The 23,412-nt window shown below is 39.5% G+C and overlaps 1 protein-coding gene across 4 annotated transcripts in view; it reads right to left on the bottom strand.

Moving 5' to 3' along the window:
- Positions 1 to 376: 376 nt before the first annotated feature.
- The window catches only part of usp10 (ubiquitin specific peptidase 10), a 40,887-nt gene continuing 17,851 nt past the window's right edge, over positions 377 to 23,412 (bottom strand). The window contains exons 2-16 of one of the 4 annotated variants that reach the window (XM_079600167.1): positions 21,481 to 21,549; positions 20,818 to 20,863; positions 20,410 to 20,469; positions 18,353 to 19,543; positions 14,208 to 14,299; positions 13,984 to 14,093; positions 12,924 to 12,982; positions 12,719 to 12,822; positions 11,663 to 11,762; positions 11,354 to 11,531; positions 10,332 to 10,379; positions 8,989 to 9,154; positions 7,140 to 7,284; positions 6,245 to 6,310; positions 377 to 4,015 (exon numbers count right to left, since the gene is read on the bottom strand). In XM_079600167.1, the coding sequence (XP_079456293.1) occupies positions 3,828 to 4,015; positions 6,245 to 6,310; positions 7,140 to 7,284; positions 8,989 to 9,154; positions 10,332 to 10,379; positions 11,354 to 11,531; positions 11,663 to 11,762; positions 12,719 to 12,822; positions 12,924 to 12,982; positions 13,984 to 14,093; positions 14,208 to 14,299; positions 18,353 to 19,543; positions 20,410 to 20,469; positions 20,818 to 20,863; positions 21,481 to 21,549 (2,622 nt within the window). In that variant the 3' untranslated portion in view covers positions 377 to 3,827. The remainder of the gene's footprint in view (positions 4,016 to 6,244; positions 6,311 to 7,139; positions 7,285 to 8,988; positions 9,155 to 10,331; positions 10,380 to 11,353; positions 11,532 to 11,662; positions 11,763 to 12,718; positions 12,823 to 12,923; positions 12,983 to 13,983; positions 14,094 to 14,207; positions 14,300 to 18,352; positions 19,544 to 20,409; positions 20,470 to 20,817; positions 20,864 to 21,480; positions 21,550 to 23,412) is intronic. The other 3 variants (XM_079600168.1, XM_079600169.1, XM_079600170.1) reach the window with 3 other exon arrangements.

A 23,412-nucleotide genomic window follows, 5' to 3' on the forward strand; every position in this document is an offset into this window, starting at 1 on the left:
TGGACCCGCGGGCAGCCAACTGAGCCACAAGAGCATGCAGAACGGTCAGGCTGAGAACATAACTATGGCAGAAATGTTGAACAACACACAAAGAAAAGAAATTTTGAAACTCAACCTACTTTGGTTAGTAGGTTAATGCATGCTAAGGAGGAATAGCAAGGATCAGTTTCTCTTTATTTTTATTGTTTGCTTATGGTTACTCTGCACATTCCTCAGGAGAGGGGTGACATGTCGTGGAGAAGACTGTTGTTTGAACTGCCCCAAATGAAAGGCTTCAGATTTATCTGCTATAGAAATAAAGCTTTGCCACTATTTTTTTATTTTTATTTGAATGGTTGACCAAAAAAAAAAAAAAAAAAAAGTCAAAGGCTGAAGGTCAAGGATGAGACAGCATATAGTTTGTATTTAGCTCAATTTGCCAATGCATCAAGATCTCAGAAGACACAAGGGTTAGGAAGCACAAACTGAAAAGACAAACATCATTTGAACTATACACCAGGACTTTCCCTGACTGACATACTGAAAGAAAAGAAACTGTTTCAAGGCATGAACTTTTACATGAAACCAGATTTCCACCTTGAAACAGACAAGAGAAACAAACAAGACACGATGAGTGAGTGAGTGCATCAAATATGACTAAACAGACTTCAACATTTTAACTAACACACACCGTGTCTACACCGGACATGTGTTGCGACCCAACAGCTTGAGGCGTTCTACACAGGACAACAAAGCGACCGATGCAAATTGATTTGTTCTTTGTGTCGAAAAGTAGCGCAAGCACGTAGTACGTCAGAAATGGAACCGGGCATCGGTTAACTGACAGGAATTTGCCGTGTCACTTGACGCCGCATCCAGTACACAGCATCTGTTTATAATGGTTTCTATTTGCTTTCGTTGTGTCGCTCGGATCTGGTGTAGACACTGTCAGGAAAAGTGGTGATTTTTCCAAAAGCTCCTCCTGACGATGAGTCAGCTGAAATCAAGTCAAGTTCTTAAATGGTGCACAAGACGACATCCAAGTTTGGGAAGTTGGGGGGGGGGGAGAGGGTTAAATCGTACATTTTTTTCATCTAGCAATCATGAGGCAATAGTATCTGTTTATACAAGTTCTGTATCCTTTGGTTTTTCGTGGGGGATGCATTCCTTGTGTCCTTCTGCAGATTCAAATAAACCAAATTCAAGAAGTTCATAGGGGCACATGGTAAAACATGACGGGGCACATGGTAAAACATGACTTGGCAACTGTAATCACGCAGTTGAAAAACGCCAACCTCTTATGTACACAATTAAATCCAAAACACTGTAAATGAAATGACCAGAGACTGGGATTACATGGATTCTGACTGCAGGGATAAAATAAGCTCATTCAGATGGATGTGAAACTCACACACTGCATTTCTAGAGTGGACAGATGAGTTCACACCAGCCTAACCTGTGGTCAGAGGCAGGACTGTGTGAAGAGCTCAACTCAAAGGATCGGTTCCTGGAAGCGGCGTGTTCACTTTCAACAATCGCCAACAACAAAGTGCATTTGTGGGGGCTGCAATGCACCTGATCGCTTGTGTAAAAATTCTGGATGTAACAAGCGGTAAGCCTGAAACATTCCCGGAAAGGTTTTTTTGTTTTGTTATTAGAGGTATATTCTGTAACGGGCCCACAAAGAATGTGTGCAGAGATTTCTTTAGATTTCAAACACTCATTCAAACGACTTTTATTTTACAATTTAACTCATTTGATGATTCTCTCAGCTACTAACAAAGTTTGTAGTACTCTCAGCTCAATTTACATCAGCTTTCCCTGCTAAATGTCTGCATATCCTGTCTGAGACTAAGCAAATAGAGCAATTGTACTAGTATTTATTAAATACATTAAAATGTTCATGTCAGTGGTACTTTTATTTTGTGGAGAACAGAATTTAAGTTGACAAAAAAAAAAAAAAAAGTCCAAATGAAATAAGGTCGAGCATAGTACTTGTATAACTTTATTCATTGTTGTGCTTTAACCTTGGGTAATTTCCTTTCAAAATGTCAATTTAAATGGAACAGAAATTGTACGCAAATGGGGAATGAAGAAAAAAAAAACAACTCAAAATTCAACTAAATACAATCAGGTATAATATTGATGATGCAAGGTCTCAAACAGACGCAAACATGATTTGTTGTTTGTGCACATCTACTGTTGCACTTCAGGCTTCCTCAGGCAGAGCTGATCTCACCTCGTAGCAACAGCAAATTAACTGCAGTAAGAGACACGTCTTGCTACCCATTCTGAGATGATATCCTCAGAACTGCACGCGGAGCCTCAACATGCACATCACAGGCTGACTGCTCCGAGCGGGCTAACATACAGAATGAGATGCAAACCAGATGTATCTCAACACAGCTCCCTCTCAAACTTGGCAGGAGTGGCTCAGTACTTGCTGCTCTACTGACATCAAAAGGCAGTCAGTGGACAGTGGATACACTTTATTCATATGATACAGGAAAAGATCAAACAGAACTAAATGAAGGATGCCGAGAGGGGACAAAAAGAAATGCGATGAGGCAATGTTCATGATGGAGTCTCGGACATCATTTGTATCTAGCCAGCATGAATGTGTGAAACTACACAAAGCCTAAAGAACAAGAGCAATTCCCCCAGGGAGCTGATCAAGGTAACCGCCGCCAAATTTTTTGCGTTTTTAATACTTTTAAAACTTAAATATCTGCAAGAAATGTGCAAACGATGCACATCCGCATTTTAATCGACCAGTTTTAGATTTTAACGTGCACAAAGCTTTTGTAATCATTTATATCCTAAAGCGCATTAAAATTGTAAGATAGTCATTCTAATCCTACACCCAAAAAAAATCACACTGAAGGTCAAACAAAGCCAATTTTAGTTTTTTTTTTTTCCTTTTTTTTTTTTCTTGTTTTGCTTTTTACCATTTCAGCACACTGCAGTACCTTTCCGCTATATATTTTTCCCCCCATGACTCGAGTGTAATCTGAAGCATCAGGATTGAAAGAGAAATGGGGGAGAGAAGAGGTTTGTCGTGGTGGTGGAGGTTGAGTGTCTTGCTTGTCGACAAACTCCTACTTTGAATCTACACAAATTTTGGTAGCTTGCTGGTGTAGGGCCACTTTGATGCTCTAGTCAAGAATTTAACAGGCTCCACTTAACTGCTGCAAATTAGGCTGACAACTCTCCTTGCTAAAAGGCAAAACACTTCATATTTTTTTCTATGCCATTAAAAAAAAGTAGATTAAACAAAAAGAAAACAAAACAAAAAAGAACAATTTTCTCCAGCAGTCCATCAGCCTCAACTGGTTTGAGTTCTTTCCACGGGGATCCACTCTGGCCAGACAAGATGAGACTGTGAACATAAGCAGTGATTCAGGTCTGTTTCTCCAAACTGGAGCGCTCTGCAGTGCTAACATTTCTCCCCTCAACTTCTCCAGACCCAAGCAAGGCCGTGTGCGGAGGGGGAAAACACTATTACAGGAAAGTCTTTAGATACGTCTCATGTCTTTTCCTCTTCCAAAAAAGAAAGAAAGAAAAAGTTGGAAAAGCTGGCTCTCTGGAATAGCAGGGTTAAGGAAGGGAGGACAATCGTGAAGTTGGGCAGTGTTCCTGTCGAGACACGTGGTTGTGTGTGTGCGTGTGTAAGAGAGAGATTGTGTGCATGTCTGCATGTAAACGTATGTTTGAATGTACGTGTGTATGTGCGTATGTTTGAATGAACGTGTGTGTGCGTATGTTTGAATGTACGCGTGTGTGTGTGTGCATATGTTTGAATGTACGTGTGTGTGTGTGTGTGTGTGTGTGTGGTACGAGTATGGTTTCTACAGCAGGTCCAGACGCCGGTAGTACAGCAGGTAGGCAGTGCGCTCTGCAGTCTGCTTCACCACCTGATGCTGATTGATGATCTTCACCGCCTGGTCATCAATGCGCAGCCAGCCGTTCAGACCGATGTGGAAGACATCTGTAGTGTAGTGGCCACCCGTGGCACTGTTCCCATGGTGATAGACGACTGCGGGAAGATACAAAGGATTTAGCATACACAACATTCATTTCCATTCAAATTTCAACCATAAGACTTTGCTGCCCCTTTTATACCGTGGTAGACTTTTTGTCCAGTTATGTGAAAATTCTGTGCTGGATGTGCCCAAAACATGAGGCAGAAATGTATTGAGTTTAGCCATTTACAGTAGTCAAACAATGTCATAACCTCCAGCATTTCAACTGGTGTGCATATATTGACTTTTTATAATACAATCAGATTGAATTCCATGCATTTTTGGCCACTCTTCTTCTGCACATTATCAAGGGATTTGACAGGTTCTTATATATACTTATGTAAAAAGAAATGTTTCTAACTACAAAAACCTGGAGTGCATGTTAAGAAAACACGCTTCACAGGCCAAAATACTGTTAACAACCTTAAGACAGATTTAGATTTAAACTTCTACATAGAAACTACAGCAAGAACTACATGGCATCAATGGCCCCTTAACATTCATCGTACAGTAAAAGCGGTAGAATAGTCTTGATAGGACACATGCACTTTTTTAATTGCAGTAAAGGCTTGACTGCCAATAAAGTTTGGTAAACTGTAAGGAAAGGTGAAATATCTTGTGTGCTATATCAGTGGCAATTAAATGAAAAGTTAAGACAATGTCTCTATTTTCCACCCATACCAGATGTTCAAACATGGGGAATAGTCAAAATAGAGGCTTAAGGGAAATGTATTGGTATGGCAACTGATGCTAGGGGTAACTGTAGGGCTTTAGTTCAAATTTGCGCTGTGATCTTTGCTACAAGCTGCTGCGTGCTTTTGAAGCAGTCTGCGTCTCAACAGCCCAGTGTACAACGCGACAAATACTCACATTAAATGTTTACGCAGACGAACAGGACACTGCAGTTCTCAAAAATTCATTATTTGCATGTGTCTTAAAGCCTTGCCGGTTAAACATGTCATTCGCTGCTGATGCGCTGTTCTAACATGCGCTTATCTGAGCGCAAACAGCCAACGCGCGCATGCACTAAAAGCCTGTCTAACAGCGTCTGGATACTGGACGAAGTTATCTTTCGAGTCTTTTTGAGCTAATGCTGTCAAATACACTCAAGGTTTACATAAAGAAAGTTGGTTATGTCTAAACTGAAAGCAAACTGAAAAAATTTAGAGAAATCTGCTTGTCATATGCATACATATTAGACGCGTTGCTTTCAGATCTTAAAGAGACAGTAGCCCTAATAGTAAACATGATGCTGCTTGTCCTTAAAGGGATTGTTCACCCAAAAAAAAAAACATTTTGTCATTCTTTACTCACTCTAATGTTGTTCCAAACCTGTATTCATTTATTCCTTGTGCTGAACACAAAAGAAGATATTTGGAAGAATGTGGTTAACCAGACAGTTGCTGGTCCCCATTGACTACCATAGGAAATAAATATAGAAGTCACTGGGGAACATCAACTGTTTGGTTACCCACATTCTTCCAAATAACTTCAACAGAAGAAAGAAACTTATTCAGGTTTAAAACAACTTAGAGTAAATGATGACAATTAAACATTTGGGGAGAACTATCCATTTAATGTTAATAAAACAACAAAACACAGAGGACATCACACACTGCTCTTGACTCTGAGAACTTTAATAGTAATTTTGATAAGAATCAATGTATAATTTATACAGTGAAGTCCATATTTGACTTTGACTGAACATTTGCTCTCACTTTGCGGAAAAAATATCGCAATATATATCGTATATCGATAGTCAGCCTAAATATATCGGGATATGACTTTTGGTCCATATCGCCCAGCCCTATCAGTGAGTCACGTGTGGGTGGCAGAGTCAAAAGAGACAAGGCCTAACTAGTCAGCAATAGGAAGGTGCTGGAAGGACGGAGGTGTACGTCTTGACAGCTTGTTGGAAGCCAAAATAAGGGAAGCCTGTCATGTAAACTCATAAACAGGATTAGTATCAATCTGTGGAAAGGGTTCAAATGACAAATCACTGGCAAGGAAATGTTACACCACGCTGTATCCACCTTATTTTGCAATGCGGAAGCCATTTTCTGTGAAAGTGTGATTTCCAATTCATTAGTGCCTGTAGGTTAATAACTAGTAATAAGTGCAGCAAACTGTAAATCTACTTGCACTACAAACCAATTTGTTTTTTTATTATGACAATGCATTGAAATATGGCAAGAGATACCAGTTTGTATATAGACTAAGGAATAAAAAATTAAAAAACATACCTGCAAAGAGCCTGTAGGTTCTTTGGCCTTTAAAAGTTTTGCCCCGCACCCCCGGTGACAAGAGATCTGAAAATCATGAACCATTTTAATATACAACAGCATATTTACAGATGGACAGCTTCAAATATTAAGATGATCCATTTGCTAGTTCTGAGAACCAGCATAACAAAAAACTCAGTTAATTTAGAATGGTGATCTGAATAGCATCCAGATGGACTAACATGCAGACTGGCATTTAGTGACTGACATGTAGCCTGCTTTCATAAGCAGGAAACTATTCACAATAGAAGTCTTTATGCTACTCCCTCGTTAGCGCTCTAGTTTATTTTGCCCAGGTTCATATTTAGTGCGGGAACCTGGTCTCTTTGTCAGGAGCAGAATTTAGAGCACATGCAAAATATAGCTCAAACTCTATTTTCACAGTAATGACTTACCAACTTGGAACAATCCATTAAAATGAGAGGTTTGTGACGTGAAAATAAGGAAGAGAATAGACTAGACTAGACCTGCATAGTGCATGAGCACACAATTATGAAAGCATGTGGAGGATAGAGACTCCAAAGAAATACGAGCTACTCTGAATGAACAAAAAACATTTCAGATGGGCATGGCACTGTTAGCCTATAACATGCTTTGTAAACTATTTACTTTGGCATAATTCCAATATATATTTATATTAATATATTTAGTTGAATACAGGTTACTAAAAATGACAGGCAGGTCCAGTGGGATGCAGTTGGCAGAAAACAGGAATTTTCCTCCTGATGTCACCTGGTACAAAACAAGGGCAACTGAAATCATGCAATCCACAACTAACTGACTAGTTGGTGAAACCTCCTAAAATGTGATATCAGCAGAGTGTTTTAGTGGATAAAAAGAAAAATGAAATGAGTACCTTTACTGATCTCCAGATCAACAGGGTAATCAATATTCTTGACCAGTTTTTGACATCCACCAGTCTTCTCAAAGACAAATCTTTTGAGGTGAAGTACCAGCACTGGAGGAAGCTCTTCAAGAGTCACTCTCCGGCTGATCTCAATCTAAAAGCAGAAAAAGTCAAAGAGGGAAAGAAATCAGATTTAAGGCATTTCATCTTAGATGTTTAAATACGTTCACCTATCCCTTCAAAAGAAGGGACGATATGACAAGTCTATTCGTTATGTACAATGCTTTTACAGATCACAATTTCAAGTAAAGTAGTTATTTTTACTCTATGAAAATAGAGCACGCTAAATTGGCCATTCCTGTAAAGCCAAGCTTCTAAGCTTTAAAACAACATCTATTTTGTGTTGGTTAACCCATTTGTGCCGGATGCTGCGCGCCGAAACATTATATCTACCGCCGGTTACTGCGTTGCGCAACTCTGAACCTCCTGCCGGCTGCTGCGTAGCGCAGCATTTTGTATTCGTCATACTTTTAATGACACGTGCAGCATATAACGCACTGTCATAGGTTCAAATACACACGAGGTGGGTCTTGTTGAGTTTTCAAAGACCACGTGACCACCCAAATGTACTGTGGTTCGCTGAAAATCACGTCAATCAATCAGACATACACGCGCATTTGTTTTGGATTTTTGAAGACGCGAGTGCGAAAATGGCAACGACAGAAGAGGATTTTGACAGCGAGGGCAGTGACATTGACTTGGAAGATAGTGAGGAGTTTGGAAGATAGTGAGGAGTTTAGTGAGAAGTTTTGCACCTTCCTCTGCACCGCGAGTGCTTCATGTACCAAATGTACCACGTCGTTCGTCACAAATGATTTGATCTGACTCTTGTCTGTCTCTCTCTCTCTCTGTGTGTGTGTGTGTGTGTGTGTGTGTGTGTGTGTGTGTGTGTGTGTGTGTGTGTGTGTGTGTGTGTGTGTGTGTGTGTGTGTGTGTGTGTGTGTGTGCGCGTGTGTGTGTGTGCGCGTGTGTGTGCGTGTATGTATGTGTGCGTGCGTGCGTGTGTGTGTGCGTGCGCGTCTATCTGTGCGAGGATAATGCTGATAAAGCCAAAGAGGAGAGATTTGAGCCATGGAGCTCAGAGACTGATACTCTTCCCAGTTCCTCCTCAGGACTTTCCCCACCTCTCTCTGATAACAAGATGCCTTGTTCAGTGTGTTGGCATGTTTAAAATGTTATTTGTTATATTTTATATAATTGATTTATATATTAAATTTTTTTTTTTTCTTCCCCATATGATTTTGAGAATTTTTTGAAAAATGTGTTGTTATGTTAGTGCTAAGGGAGCATGTTTTAATCAAACCTGTGATTCTTACCTTCAAAATGTATTTTATTTCATGTTTCTAAGTGCTACAGAGGCTTAGATATTCAGGTTTTGGTAGACGTAGACAATTCGTAGTATTTTTTCAGAAAACCCTCAGGAGATAAGGACATTTATCCTAGAATAACATAGGTTTTTATAGGCGTTTTTAGCAGGCGTTTTAGGAGTAAATGGGTTAAGCAAGAAGTTAAGTAACGTGATAGCTTGGAGGCTATTACATCAACAATGCACATTTGGGTTGTGACATCTCATGATTTTAAATTAATGTTTATTACATTATTATTGCGTCACATGAGAAACTGCACAATAAAAACGAGGAACAGACAGACAAACAGAAAACAGCTACAAATTTGCTTACACCAGATATTAAAATCCATCTCAGTTATGAGGGGGAGACATAGCAACAGTATAGGGTGCCAGATCAGTAACTAACGTTGACATGTCTGTGGGAAGATGTTTACAGTTAATGATCCTCACCTCTTGCTTGCTCTTAGTGGTGTAGCCCTGAACGGACTCCCGCGCCACCAGTATTTCCAGGGCCTCCTGGACTGTGCGGATCTTCTCTGATTGGATGTCCAACTGCAGCGTGAAGAAAGGCTGCAAGGTGGCCGACTCTTTTGAGCTCTGCTGGTATACCACAGATCTAAAAAATAAAAATATAAATTGGGTTTTAGAAAAGAGAGGAGTAACACCAATTTTAGAGGTAATGAGTAAACTATTTACTCTGTTACAAGAACAAAACAAAAAACAGATTTTTTTTTAATCACATTGCCTAGGGCAATTGTAGAAGAGAATATGCTACTATGAATCTGAAAGCCCCAAAATTAATTTCTCACAGAAAAGCAAAAGAAGGGCTAAGCTATGCAATTAAATTCTCCATCAGGCAACCAAAGACTCCATAGCCAAACCATAGACACAAATGCTAAGAAAAAAAGGCTTTATCCAATCCTTGACGCCCCCACACGTTAAGGCGTCTGCTTTTCTGCAGCCACCAAAATTAGCTGGGCTGTGGTGGTGAGCCACAAGGCTTGTTATTCTGCAGTGAATTGTGTTTAATGGCTACAGCCACACAGCTTGGAGGAGCACCAGGACAGCAGGACGGGCTGAAGATAACACCAAACTTACCAAGCACTTACAACAATAAACAATGCGAGGCCTGAAAAGGCCAAACCTGGTGCCATGGCTTTACTTTTCCACAAGTTTATTTTTCTTGCAGAAGAGCTGCACCTCTGTGGTTCACCTCTGTGGTTTGATGCGTCACAGAGGTCAGTGTCTCACACAGAAACTGTTAAGGCCCTGATATACTTCAAGCGGAATCGTAGATCGAACTGGTGTGACTTCATATCGAACAAAATCAAGCCAAATCAAAGTTTGTGAGGAGTTCATTTTGAGAGTTCGAAACAGCTTGTCAAAGAACACTTTACTGAAAAACTACAAACTACGTGGGGTAGATGTGCTCTGGGACTCAAGCCACTTTGACATGGAAATCTTCACCGGCCTAATTTCCTCTGTTCAGTTTATCGAGATCAGACTCGAGTAAAAACATGAACACACTGAAGATCTGCATTATAATAGAAATTATAACACTGATGTTTCATGTTTAATACTATAAAGCTGCTTGCATTGAAGCAATCTTTTGTATTAAAGTGCTACATAAACGTGAATAGACTGGGACTTGGCCAAATTGCAGAGCTTGTGCAAACATCCACGATGCTATGATCAGATGCTTTTTTAACTACTGTTTTCCCACCGCTGTCACTTTTGTTGTGCGTTTATTTTGACATGAAAGCACGTAGCACATATTCATATAAATGACGCACCCAGCATCATGGGCAGCGCCGGGATGTTCGATGAACTTCTTTTTACCCCTAAGCGAAGAACAAAAAAGAACTTTGTCATGAGTATATCAGGGCCTTTATGAGGACAATGACTCTACAGCAGTGGTTCTCAAGACTTTTTAGGTCAGGATCCACATTTGAAGTTATGAATACCACATACCCCTTTTCCACCAGCAAGAACCAGGTGCAGGTTCAGAGCTAGAGCCAGTTCGGAGTTGGTTCTACTGACGGGTCTTCTAAGAACCAGTTTGCCTTTCCACAGGCTAGAGAGCCAAAACAGAGCCAGATCTTACGTCACTGTGTATACATCTCATGTTGCCCAGCAACGCTAGCGCGGCAGCGCCAAACAAAAACACACCAGGCTTGTTCGAGATGGTTCGGCTTCTCGCAGACCGATCGCCGCATGACATCAAAGCACTGCGAAAGCGATCCAAAAGCACAAGGAGTGCTCTCCAAACACTCCCGGAGCTCTGATCGGTCCGCGCCGCTCCGATGCATCTCGTACAAGTCTTACATCAACAATGGCGATATTGCGTTACTATTCATGCTCATGGCTTTGCGAACCTACATTGGCATCCAAACACAGCAAATCAAACGCGTTCGTGCAGCTCGCCGTAACATGCATAGACGGAGATTACAATCGAGCAGCTATTAGCTTGATTAGCAGCTATTTCAAAAATGGCGGTCACAAGTTTCTTTTCGTCTTGTTGGTCACGATAACCCCGCCCCCAGCCCCTGACGCAAGCGGTTCTTCTAGCCCAGCAATGTTTTGGTGCTACTTAAGAACCACTTTTACTGGTTTGGAGCTGGTGCTTTGGTGGTCGAAAAACAAAGAACCGATTTGAAACTAGGCTCTGGCTCCGAACCAGCACCAGCTCTGCCTTGGTGGAAAAGGGGTAACATTGGAGCTTTAACACTGGGGATAACACAGAGGACCAGCCTGAGAATCACTGCTCTACAGTATCTAGAAGTAGCTGACATGGAAACAAGCATTCAAAGCGTACCTGATGTGGCCACCGAATATGTCGGTGATAGGTGTGCGGATGAAATCTGCCTGCCGGGTGATGGAGGTTTTGTTTCTGGGACCGACCTGTTCCCACTCATCATCACTACCTTCTTCCTTCTCAGCAGGGTCTTCCTCCACACCAGGCTGAGACTCAGGCCCATTTGGCGTGGGGGCTTCTACTCAAAGAAAGAAACAGACATCTAGTTAATATGAAGCAATCAGAAACCTGACAAATCTAGAGTGGGCAGGACACCAGCTAAGAGACAATTTCTCTTGCAAACACTGCAGAAATTAGAAAGGAACATACTTTCTTCTTGTGGAGAAATAAGCTTCTTCAGTGCCAGCATTTCCTCATGCAGTCCGTTTAAAATGAAACCAAGGTACTCCTCTGCATCCTCTTGGCGACCCTGAGAGAAAGATAGAGATCATTAATACACGACAGACTTTATTCCTCCACCACACCTCACGCTACACTTACTGGATTTCAAATCAAAAGCAATTACCAGTCAGACAATGACTAAGCTTTTAAATGAAGGTAATCCTTCTAGATATTGTGGCATTCAAGGCACCATAAGGCCTACTAAGATAACCAAATTATAATTAAGGCAATGCTTATTTCTTAATAAAACTGGAATAAGAATAAATTCTCTTATATTTTATCAACTGTTGAAATCATACTTTTAAATATAGAGGTATCCATGGAACCTTTCTATTCTTACAGTCTTTATAGTGGAAATCAAATTGCACCCTTAAATTTTTTTTTATATTGTATGTATGTATATGTGTGTGTGTGTGTGTGTATGTATATATATGTGTGTGTGTGTGTTTTTTTTAAAGAGTTAGGCAACAAGGGATATGCCCATCCTCTGTATACTGTCAGCTAAGCCAGCTTTGTTCAGACACACTGTCACTCTTCCACATCCGCAAGACTCTGTATCCACGGATTCAGCTCATTAATGGCTGAAGAATGCATAACTGGGGGCTTTATCTTTCTGCTTTAATCTGTTCATTAGAGGTTCCTGACTCACTCATTCCTGAATGTTAGTGAATGTGCAGACAAATACACACGGATGGAACAGGAAGTTCCTGTCCTCAGGTGTGCCAAGTACGGGTGTCTAACATTTTGACTTCATTGTTCAGGTGCAAGTAATTGTGAAGCTAAGTGACTAATGAATTGTTTGGTGGCAATTACAACCAATCATTACCTAAACTAGGTTTGTAATTGTAGTTTTCCCTTCAGATAAAGAAGACATTCAAAATATGTACCACTGGAGGTCCTCCAAAAACAGTGCTGGGGGGGCCTTACCAAGACCAATTTAACAATGGGCTTTATTGTAAACCATCCAGTCTTGATGCCGCTTACCTTCTCAGAAAGGCTTGATTTGATGAGGGTGAGGAGTTTATAGATGTAGGTGGGTTCAAAGGGAACACCCACTCTAAGGTCTTTCATTATCTTCTCTCCAGCAGCTACAAGAGAAGCAGAGGATAATATAATATAATATATAAATACACCGGTGAAAAAAGGAATGTAAAGATGTTGTCCTTTATTAACTCTGGACAGACATTACCTTGCTGTTTAGCCTTGGAAGGGACAGGCATATTGCTGAACTCATTCACAAGCCGAATACTACAAGACAAAAGACTATGGTCAAAACTATACATTTTTTTTTTCTTTTCTTTTTTAAACTAATTTCCCTGCATGCAGTAAATGGAATGAAACAGCCTAACACTGCCTGTAAATAGGCTCATTATTTGGAAAGCAGGATCTCTTTAGCTTATAGGGCCACACTCCAAATGTTTATAGCAATTTATTAATGTGGCAGCAAGCATACAATACCTTTTTTTAAGTTAATTTCGTCCAAAAAATTATGGAATTTAGCAAAACTATAAGCATTTGTTTTATTTTGCACAAAATTGATTAAATTAAGTCAACCAGAATTTTTAGTTGAGGTCAGGTCTGCACATTTCAAATGAAAGCATCTGATTGGATTTATATTTTCATCTTAATTTGAAACTTTGATGCCAGATTTATTGTTCATAATAAATGAAAAATTATATATTTTAGATTGTGTCAGTGTACAAACAGGTGCATCCCAGTGTATAACACTAGACTTCAAAACAAAAAATTAAGAACCTGTAATGCTTTATTCTTATTTATCACACAACTGTTACACTCTTGGCTCATTCAAAGTACACACTAGTTTTCTGTTTGGCATCTTGACCAGTTGACATTTTCTATTGACATACAGTATAGAAGTATCACACCACCAACCCAACTTATTCAAAAGAAAATTTGTTTATGGCTATTGTAGATGCAGTTGCCATGACGACATCAGTGGGCCGCAAAAACATGGCTCAAGGGCCGCATGTGGTTGAGTAGTATCATATTAAGTTTGATCACATTAGTGCCTCTAATGCCAATGAAGTCTTTGAATAGATGATATGCTTTGACATTCCACATCGTGTTCATATAAACAGTGTGTAATAAAAATTGATCACATTAGTGCCTCTAAATGCCAATAAAGTCTTAGAAGATATGCTTTGACATTCCACATCGTGTTCATATAAACACACTGTAATAAAAATGATATAGTAATATTTAGGACAGAAAAAAAGCCTGAAACTTACAAGTTATCCATCATGGGTGTGGATGTGCAGGGTCTCTGAGTCTCACTGAAAAGGGGAATAGACTTCATCAGATGATACATGGGGGGACACGCAATCAGGGCCTGCAGGGTCTAAAGCTGAGAGTCAAGTGACAATAAACAAATAGGACAAGAAAGGCTTGACGATTCACTATTGTTTAAACAGCTCAATAAGACTGGATGATCTGAGGCAAAGAAAAAGGATACAGCATTGATATAGCACCAGTTTCCCTTGTTTATCAGTCCTCTTGGTTGCAAAGACACTGGTTTGTGTATCAACTTCACATTCTCAATTAATTCTGATGGATGGAAAGAAAAATAAATCATGTTTGTGAATGAAACACTAGGGATGTGCAAAACCACATATTATTAGGATTAACCAACAGGCGAGTTGCCTGAACAACTAGGCAGTCTTCACGAAAACCCTGTATTGCCGCGTTTCCACCGAAATTACCCGGAACAATTTGTACCAGGAACTTTATCCCCCAGACTTGTTGCTGTCTGAATTTCCAATTGCGGTATAAAGTACTGTGAAGATTTGGCAAATTAGTCCAGTGACGTAGGACTGCGTGCGACTTTCCTACTCCCGATGGATTTCGTCCTCTGTATTTAAGCTTAAAGCCTGTACAGCATCGGTCGTATTTTTTTAACTCCATTGTTGATTCGAATAGCCATCAACTCGTACTGCATGCACAGCAACAGACTTAACAATGGTAGCTGAAATAAAATGCTGAGTGGAGTCAAACAAACAAAATGCTGCATGAACTCAACCAATCAGCATGTTCAGCTCCCAAGTCCATTTAGACCCTGGTCCCTGAGGACCAAACACTCAAAGTACCAGCCCAAAGTCCCTAGGGAAAGTTCCTGTGGTGGAAACGCGGCTCATGACTAGTTTACCTGATCCTGATTGTTTTTTGGGGACACATTTATATGAGATCTTACCATTCAAAAATACATTTAACTAGATACAGAGTCTAAAGACACAAATCTAGACAAACATCAAACAAATCACTAGAAGAAATGGAAAACGATGTGATGTTCATCACTCCAACCTTGCTGATGTGACTGATGCACATGAAGCTGATTGTGGAAAAATGATGAGATTTTTGTACCACGCCTAGGAAGGGAGGCTGAAATAATGCTACAGCTCCCATGGTAACGTGGAAATTTGAATTTTGCATATTTTAATAGAATTAAAGTAGCATACATAGCTGAACTAAAAAAATAAAAAAAAGCAATCCATTTATCTACCAAAACCTTTGGAACCCATTGTACTTTTGTAATGTGATGAGTGAAACTGGAATTTTATTTTAAAAAATTTAAAAAATATATACTTTTATCCAAGGCAAATTGACTGGATTATTAAAGAAAGTGGGTGTTCCACAGCAGAACAGGCTGTTAAAACAATGTCTCAGAAGTAGTGATGCACCTGTTGAGCCGAAATGTGGGTCCATCCCTACTCTGAAGCTAATTTGGCTATTAAATAACATTGTCCTAAGTGACATCAGAAGAAAAGGAAAGTAATTTGATTTGTAATGATGATGAATTGTACATAAGACCAGTAATGTGCATAGTCAATTTTGATTTCATGTCGACTAAAGTTACAGTAGCTAAAAACAGCAATGTCACTAACTTAAGCTTGTATTCTTGCATGTCTGTGGCTGGATAGATTTAAACCAGGCCACATCACATTCATTACTAACTAAAAAAAAGCAGCTAGTATAGAAATTCATCAAATTGCATAATGGCACTCTGTAGATTTATTCTGAAAACTAAAACGTACGAGGGCAGCCAATGGTCAGGAAAATAACAGATTCATCTCCATTTAGTGCCTGTCCAAGTGTCTTACATCAGGAGATTAGCGCGTGACAACAGGAATGCTGATGGAAAGACACTTGTTGCAGCTTTTTTTCACAAGTATATATGTATAATAAAAAACAGATTCACATGATCATAAATCCTAAAATTAACGGCTTTGAAGAAAAACACATCTGAAATTGTGATATAAATGCCATCAATCAAGCAGATGCTCTTCCTGTTATGCAGCAGAACATGGATTTACCCAGGAGAAAAGTCTACAATGTTTGAGTGCCACAAGACAATTCTGAGATCAATAGAATGTGTCCCATAATAATTTGGCAAGTCTACACAATACACCACACATCTGGTTTATAAGTCAGATTTAGAAAATATCACCATTTCCCTTTTTTTTTTTTTTTTAAGTCTTGCGCAAGATTTCTCATATTTGAGGAACAGCAGGGGAAACCCAGAGAAAGATTTAATGCAGTGTTGAGTCCCAGTGATTGGTTCCAAGGTTAAGAAATCATTGTATAGAGGTGTGTTGAATGAACAGTAGCCATTGTAGCAAATCAACACTCAGGCTCTGGACAAGAAAACCCCCCTGATTTTGTTCTTCAGGTGGAGAAACATTCTGAACATTGTTAACAATACAATAGGTAAACACAGCACCTTGGTGGGCCTTTCCTCAAGACCTGTCATGATTCATTTGAGCAACAAGGAAATGTGGTTTTAAAAAAAAATTGTGAGCAAAAAAGCCCTGAAGTGATTAGGGCCCACAGAGGAGCTTATGGGTGCCGCCTGCAGATCATCTAAACAGGCTGCTGCCGCCCTCTTGTGGACAGACACATGAACCACACAGAATTAAAAGGAATAGCTCACAATTAGATAAACATTCTTCCATTATTCACTCAAAGTTCAAAACCAAAATGCTGTCATTTTCTTCAAAGTAATACAAAAGGGAAATCTTAAGAACATTTATCCAGCTCTCTTACATATAACAACAGACGTAGTGACCATGTCTGTCCACCTCAAGAGACACCAAATTAAATTTGAAAGCTATCGAACAAATGATGGCAACAATTCTCAGTCCATTTATCATAGACAGCTATTTTATGGCGTCAGAAGATCTGAAGAAATATAGCACACAAGATAAACTGACCGCTTTCATGGTGCTTTAAGCTTGACAGACATGGTCCCAATGAACGGTCATTGTAGGCTAAAGAGCTCCTTGAATACTCTTTAAAGTAGGGCTAGGGGAAAAAAATAGATTTTTAGATAAATCATTTTAAAATGTGGTCGATTCGATATCGATTCTTAAAAGCCATAAATCGATCTTTTTTTCTTATTTATAAAATATGATTGACGCTAACCTTATTACTACTCTTCTCCACAAGATGCAATCCTCTTTTTTACCTTGCGCGATGTTACAACGAGGACTATGGTCTTTTATTCAGTGCTTAACATGGCAGAAGCAGGTTCAGTGTGAAAGACATTCCAGACAGTTGAAGGAACTGTCGGGACAGTACTGCATGGTCACAAAAGTTTTTAATTTTCACTTGTTTTTAAGCCTTACCAATTTAAACATTAAAGCGCAATGTTTGAACTTGCGTGCGCTGCGTGAGTTGTGTGTGTGCGCACAGAAAGCTGCGTCTCTGACAACGTACAAATAACAAGTTCTCTTTTGATGAAAAGTTCTCTTAAAATGTTCATTTGTATCCTGTACTTATTTGTAGTTTGATTATTTGTTCTTTTATTTCAATAATGACTGTTTACTAGTCTTTAATAGCGATCAAAATTATATGTGAATTGTGAAATTTAACCTTATTACAATACAAGGATACATGGGTTTAAAAACAACAAAAACTGTGGAGGGGCCAGTGAAAATTTTTCACTAGATCGAAACGAGATCATGCTAATCGGAATTGAATCGGGACATATGCATCAATTCACAGTGCTACTTCAAAGACAGTGAATTCAGAAATTTCATTAAGATAAATGATTATTTTACCAGATTAAAACTGTTCATTTAAATACTACATACGCTAATGTTAGTTAACTGACACCAGCTGGCTAATAAATAGGAAATATCTACAGAGATATGATGCCTTGATCATGTGAACCAATGATACAAAAATACTTAAAGGGGTATATTAAGGGGAAGGCGTAAAAGGATTTGTTCTAGCGCATCAAAGTAGTATAGTTGAGACTGTGTGCATTGATCAATGTGAATAAAAGCCTAAACAAAAACCTTGGATTATATCACTTGATTCATATGGATTACATTTAACTTTTAGTGGAATGGACCTTCAATGGAGTGACAAATCTCTCCGATTTCATTAAATATCTGCATTTGTGTTTTGAAGATGAACGAAAGTCTTATAGATCTGGCACAACATGAGGGCGAGTAAACAACAGTTTTCGTTTTTGGGTGAACCATCACTTTAGACAAGTCAGCATTTGCTTAAAAACAGACAGTTGATTGGCATGTTTGTGCAAAACAATATTCTTTACAGTTTGGACTCGAAACCATTAACATTGTCGTGTCATTTTACCTGCCAATTTTGGGGCCATAGGGTCTTCAGACACAGGGACAGGGCCCTCATGCACCTCATTGGCCTTTTCAGGCAACTCAGAGGCAGTTGGAGTGATCTCGACAACAGCAGGCACGCTCTTCACCTCAACATAAGCCTGAGGACCTCCAGGCAGAGGCTTGGAGTTGTGGAAGAGGCTCGCCCAGGATTTTGGAGGGTTGGCAACAGGTGCTGCAGGGGGAACAGGCGAGACTACCGGCTGAACTTCAGAGTCTAAGGAAAGAGGGGTAACAGAGGAAGAGGACTGCACCTCGCCCATTTCAGACGAGTCTAGGAGTTCATCTGCGGCTCCAGCAGCCGAGGCAGTCTCTGGCAGCCCGTTAGACTCACCCGAGCCCTCGGCCTCCCTCTGATCAGTAGTAGCAGGAATTGTGGTTGTGGGGGTGGCCAGAGCAGCAGCAGGGGGAAGAGGAGATGGTGGAGAGGAGATGTGTCCTCCATTACCCAGGAGTACTGGGCTCTCTAAAGCTGGGGGTTCTGCATGTTGCTCTGCAGTCCTGCCACCCTGTGCAACCCCACTGCTCTGAGAGGACGAAGAAGAGGAAGTAGACGAAGAAGCTCCCCCGTTTCTGTCTGACAATGAGGCAGCTCCACTCGTCAAGTCCAATGTTGAATTGTCAGGGCTTTCACAAGTCCTCTGATGGGAAAGAGGGGCAGTTTGGGGTGTGGTGGATGTTACAGAATTTGGGGGGATGAGCTCAGCCTCAGCTAGCATGTCCCCCATCATGTCCTCTGAACCCATGAGTGAAGCATTTAAAGTATGTCCGTTTACCAGGCCTGATGGCCCCACTCCATCTGTGGCCACGCCGGTGCTGTTGGAACCCTCCAGGTAGTTGTAGTATCCTGGCGGACGTTTTTTCTTTTTCTTCCGTTGTCCCAAGCCACCCGAAACCCCATCCATGTCTGAACAGCTCTGATGGACTGAGGTCTCTGAGTCGTCGCAGCATAGGGAGTTGAAGTCGGCACCATCTGGGATATCAGCGACCGGCGTGGCTGTGGGAAAGGCCTTCTGAGATGGTTGGCAGCCTAAGATGAACTCAGGGGCCTGAGGATTAAGAGTGCTGGAGACTTTGTACAGTGAGTCTCTCACCGCCACAGGCTCTGCATTTATTACCTCATCCACGCCAAACTCGATATGCTGGTAGTCCTCTCCTGCAGATCAAAACATCAGTTAGATGGATGCACATATAAACAGGCATTTCTATAGTTAACTTCTCGATTTTAAATAAAAAGATTCAACTTAGTTTACAGTTAGAAATCTTATTCTGATCATTCAATAAGCAATACTGAAGGCTAAAAACAACAACGGCGGTGTTTTTTTTGTTTTTTTTACAAGGCATCATGTAGTTATTAATCAAATACAAAGAATCTGATTCAAAAGTGGCTGTGGTACTGAACTGTGCAGAGTAAGCAGTGAAGGATAGTTTGAAGTGAATGAAAGCAGCGTTAGTGAATGCAATTACTAGACGGAGTCACAAAATTAGCAAAAATCAATGAAACCAGAAGTCATCATGGGAACACAAGTTCCCAAGCAATAGATACATGAATAGATAAGACCACATCCTTTGTTAGTATTCATTTTAGATTTTATTTTAGGACAGCATGGAGGACAAACTCATAAGCAGGTTGTAGACTGTCAAGACTGCCACATTTTCAGGTTGAGTTCTGTTAGAGGTCCTGAAAGATGGTCCATGAAGTCACATTCTTAGTCCACTCTAGAGATGTGATGGGCTTTGAGACAGAATTTCCAGAAAAGTAATATAAAAAATAAAATAAAAAAGTGTCAAAAGCCTCCCATCAACTCCAAGCACTGCAGGTAGATGCATGTATGCGCCAGAGAGACACCTGGCACCTAGGCATGCAAAGCTCCAAAGATTAAATGGACAGGCAAGAATAAGTAAGGGTTTAAGGTAGATAAAGGGGAAGGTTTAGAAAGCTGTCAGTGTTTAAGACCTGAGTGTTGAGTTCTGCAACAAAAACAGAAGAGTAAGGCGCTGTGTAGTGGACCGAAAACTCACCGCAAACCTGCCGTCTCAATGATTCCGTTATGTAAGGCACAGCAGGAGTGCAGTAACCTCCTAAATAATTGATACAGATGAGGGTGAAGGTCACAACTACCTGAGAGAGCAATATGATACTGTCTCGGGAAAGATTATTAAGACTAGAGATGGGCACGTAGCCTAAGGATGTTTATATTCAACTCATTGATGAATGAGGGCCATTCTACCAATTAATGATTAGGATGTGAATAGAACAGATGAATATTATGAATTCTGTATTTCATGTGTGAAGATGTAAGCTATGGTCAATGGATAATACATGAAAACCATTCTGTGTGCTTATGTGGGCATAATTGTGCTAAGGATCTCATATTTATTTTTTGTATCAGTATTTGTAGCAACATTCAGATGAGGCTTTGATCTTACCTGAGGAATGGCTGATGCAGGAGACTTTATCATTGAAGGGGGGAAGCTGATAAGAAATTAGCATAAGATCACTCAATCACATAAAGTCAATAAAAGTACATATACAAACATTTATTCCATAACCTATCCTATAAATGTAAATGCATGTTATCTTAACGGGTAAAAAGGCCAGAGTTTAATCTGCAATTAAAATGTACAGCAAAGGATGTGCAATAAATAATGAATCGTGCCTTTTTTGTACAGAAGAAAAGGAGAGGAAAAGGTGGATAAAGAGTATGATGGCATTGAATTTCGGTATTTGAAATTACATATCCCATACATATCCTAAGTGAAACATTTTGTAGCAAAAGGAAAATTAAATGTAAAATTACCACTTCCATTTCTTACACTAGTAGTAACATGAAATATTTAAAAGGCTTAAGAAAGATTAAAAACACAGTGTTAATGAAAATTCAATTTCAGATGTTGCAAATTGTGAGAACAAACACATGACTAACATTACACACGATTTGCAAACTGTAATTTCCATTGCAAATTTCAAACATTCAAATTGTACAAATTAGGCCAAACAGTTAAAGCATGATAGAAAAAGGCAAATTCAATAAAGTTAAAACTGCCTAACATTTCATGTGTTTTAGATGTATTCACGTGTAATTATTTTACCTCAACGTAACAGCGGGGAGTCACAAAGAACTGATTGAACTCGTCTGGACTGAACTCCCCAAAGATGTACTGTAAAAAAACAAGCCAAAAAGAAGTGCATAATGTTAGGTGACACTTAAGGATTTGTAAGCGTTAATTTTAACTTCATGTTAATTGAAAACACTTTGCAAAACCTCTCTCTAGCATTATGGCATCATTTAAGACAGAGGTGGTCTTTTTGGCATGAGAATCAGCATTATAATGTGTCCATAATTTAAATTCAGCCCACTTATTAAAACACAATCAAAGCTCTGTGTATGAGGGTAAATGGGGACGTGGCAGCCATCATTACCGCATGATTGCAACATCAGGTTGGGTGAAAGTAAAGAGCAAGTTGGAAAGTGATGAGTCATGCAGCATGGCAAAATGGCTCCCTCATGCTCCACTTTACAGGACAACGCATTGGCAGAGAGAGAGACCCTTCAAGCATTCACTTTGGACAATGTGTAACATTCTATGAGTGTGGAAAATTAAACATTACTGAATGTATTGTGACTGTTTGTAAATTGACAGTTATTTAGTGTGGTGTGATCAGCCTTTAGGACTAAAATACTTTGGATGAATTTAAAACGTGAATTACAAATACAACAGTTGCACTTCATTTTACAGTGCGTGCACTTTCAGTGTCAGGGCTCCAGACTAACATTTGAGAGCAGTGGCACCGGTGACACTAAGTTCTACAGATGGTGGCGCCAGAACCTGATTTGGTAGCGCTGGGGGGAGGGGGGATTGTTTATAAGAGGTAATTTAATTACAAAATGTACTTTTGTCTTGCTTTACTAAGTGCAGTTACTAATAATATTACATGTTTATTTCTTTGAAATGAAATTGACAGTAAAGCACTGGTAAAATGTACTTTACACAACCTAAGTTTTATAGGGAAAATTAAAATTATATTCTAACTAAATGTACCATTGTTCTTCTATAGTATCATACTGAGCTATAAAAGGAGCGCTCAACATTTTTTCTGTGTAATTCTTCGCAATTTGAAAACGTCATACTTCAGTACAAAAAGTGTTAACCTTTGACCACTTACACCATGAATGCATTTTTTTATGATTTCACGGCTAAGTGGCACTCTTAAAAGTAATAGCTTATAACTTTACAAAAAAAAAACGATATAAAACAAGTGCATCTCATTTGATAGAACGAGGTTCAGCCAGGAGGTGGTTCTTATGTTACATCACTGCTGAAAAAACCCTAGAAAAAGGGATGCCATTTAATGATTTATTTTGTTGTTATTGATGATTGACATGATGACTATTAGAAAGCATCCGAAAATACATAACTTAACATGAATTAAATAAAACAGCCACGAATGGGTGCATGTTTGAAATAAAATCGTTAAATTTAATTCTCTCTGTTGTCTATTCTCATCATCAGTCTCGTGAAGTCGTGTTCATAGTGCCGTTCACACACTGGTTTGATGATCTGATGCTTCAGCATGGCCACCGTATGCAACTTAACATCCACTCGTTTAAAACTCCTTAAATTATATTAACGTCTACTATAACATTTATTTAGCTAATAAACGTCTAAATAATTACAGCTCTGTAGAAGTTAATTATCTCCGCGAGAGACGTTCTGTGTAAACGCACAGATAAAAACAGCGCTCTGTCAGCAGGCATTTCAATATGTGAAATTATGACAAAACATTAATAATTCTGATAACATGCCAGATGAGATGGACTCGGTAATTGTGATGCATTCGCTGTTTTGTTTATTTTTCTGACAATGTTTAAATATTCCAGCGAATATTCCAGCGTGTTCCATTCACTTCACTCTGTTTAAAACAAATGCTTATATTTATGGGAAGATAGACTCCCGTCATTCGTGTTTTCCATTACATTACACAATGTACAAACATTAGACTTTGTAAATTTATTTTAATTT

The sequence above is a fragment of the Phoxinus phoxinus genome, assembly GCF_949152265.1.
Source record: "Phoxinus phoxinus genome assembly, chromosome: 2".
NCBI lineage: Eukaryota > Metazoa > Chordata > Actinopteri > Cypriniformes > Leuciscidae > Phoxinus > Phoxinus phoxinus.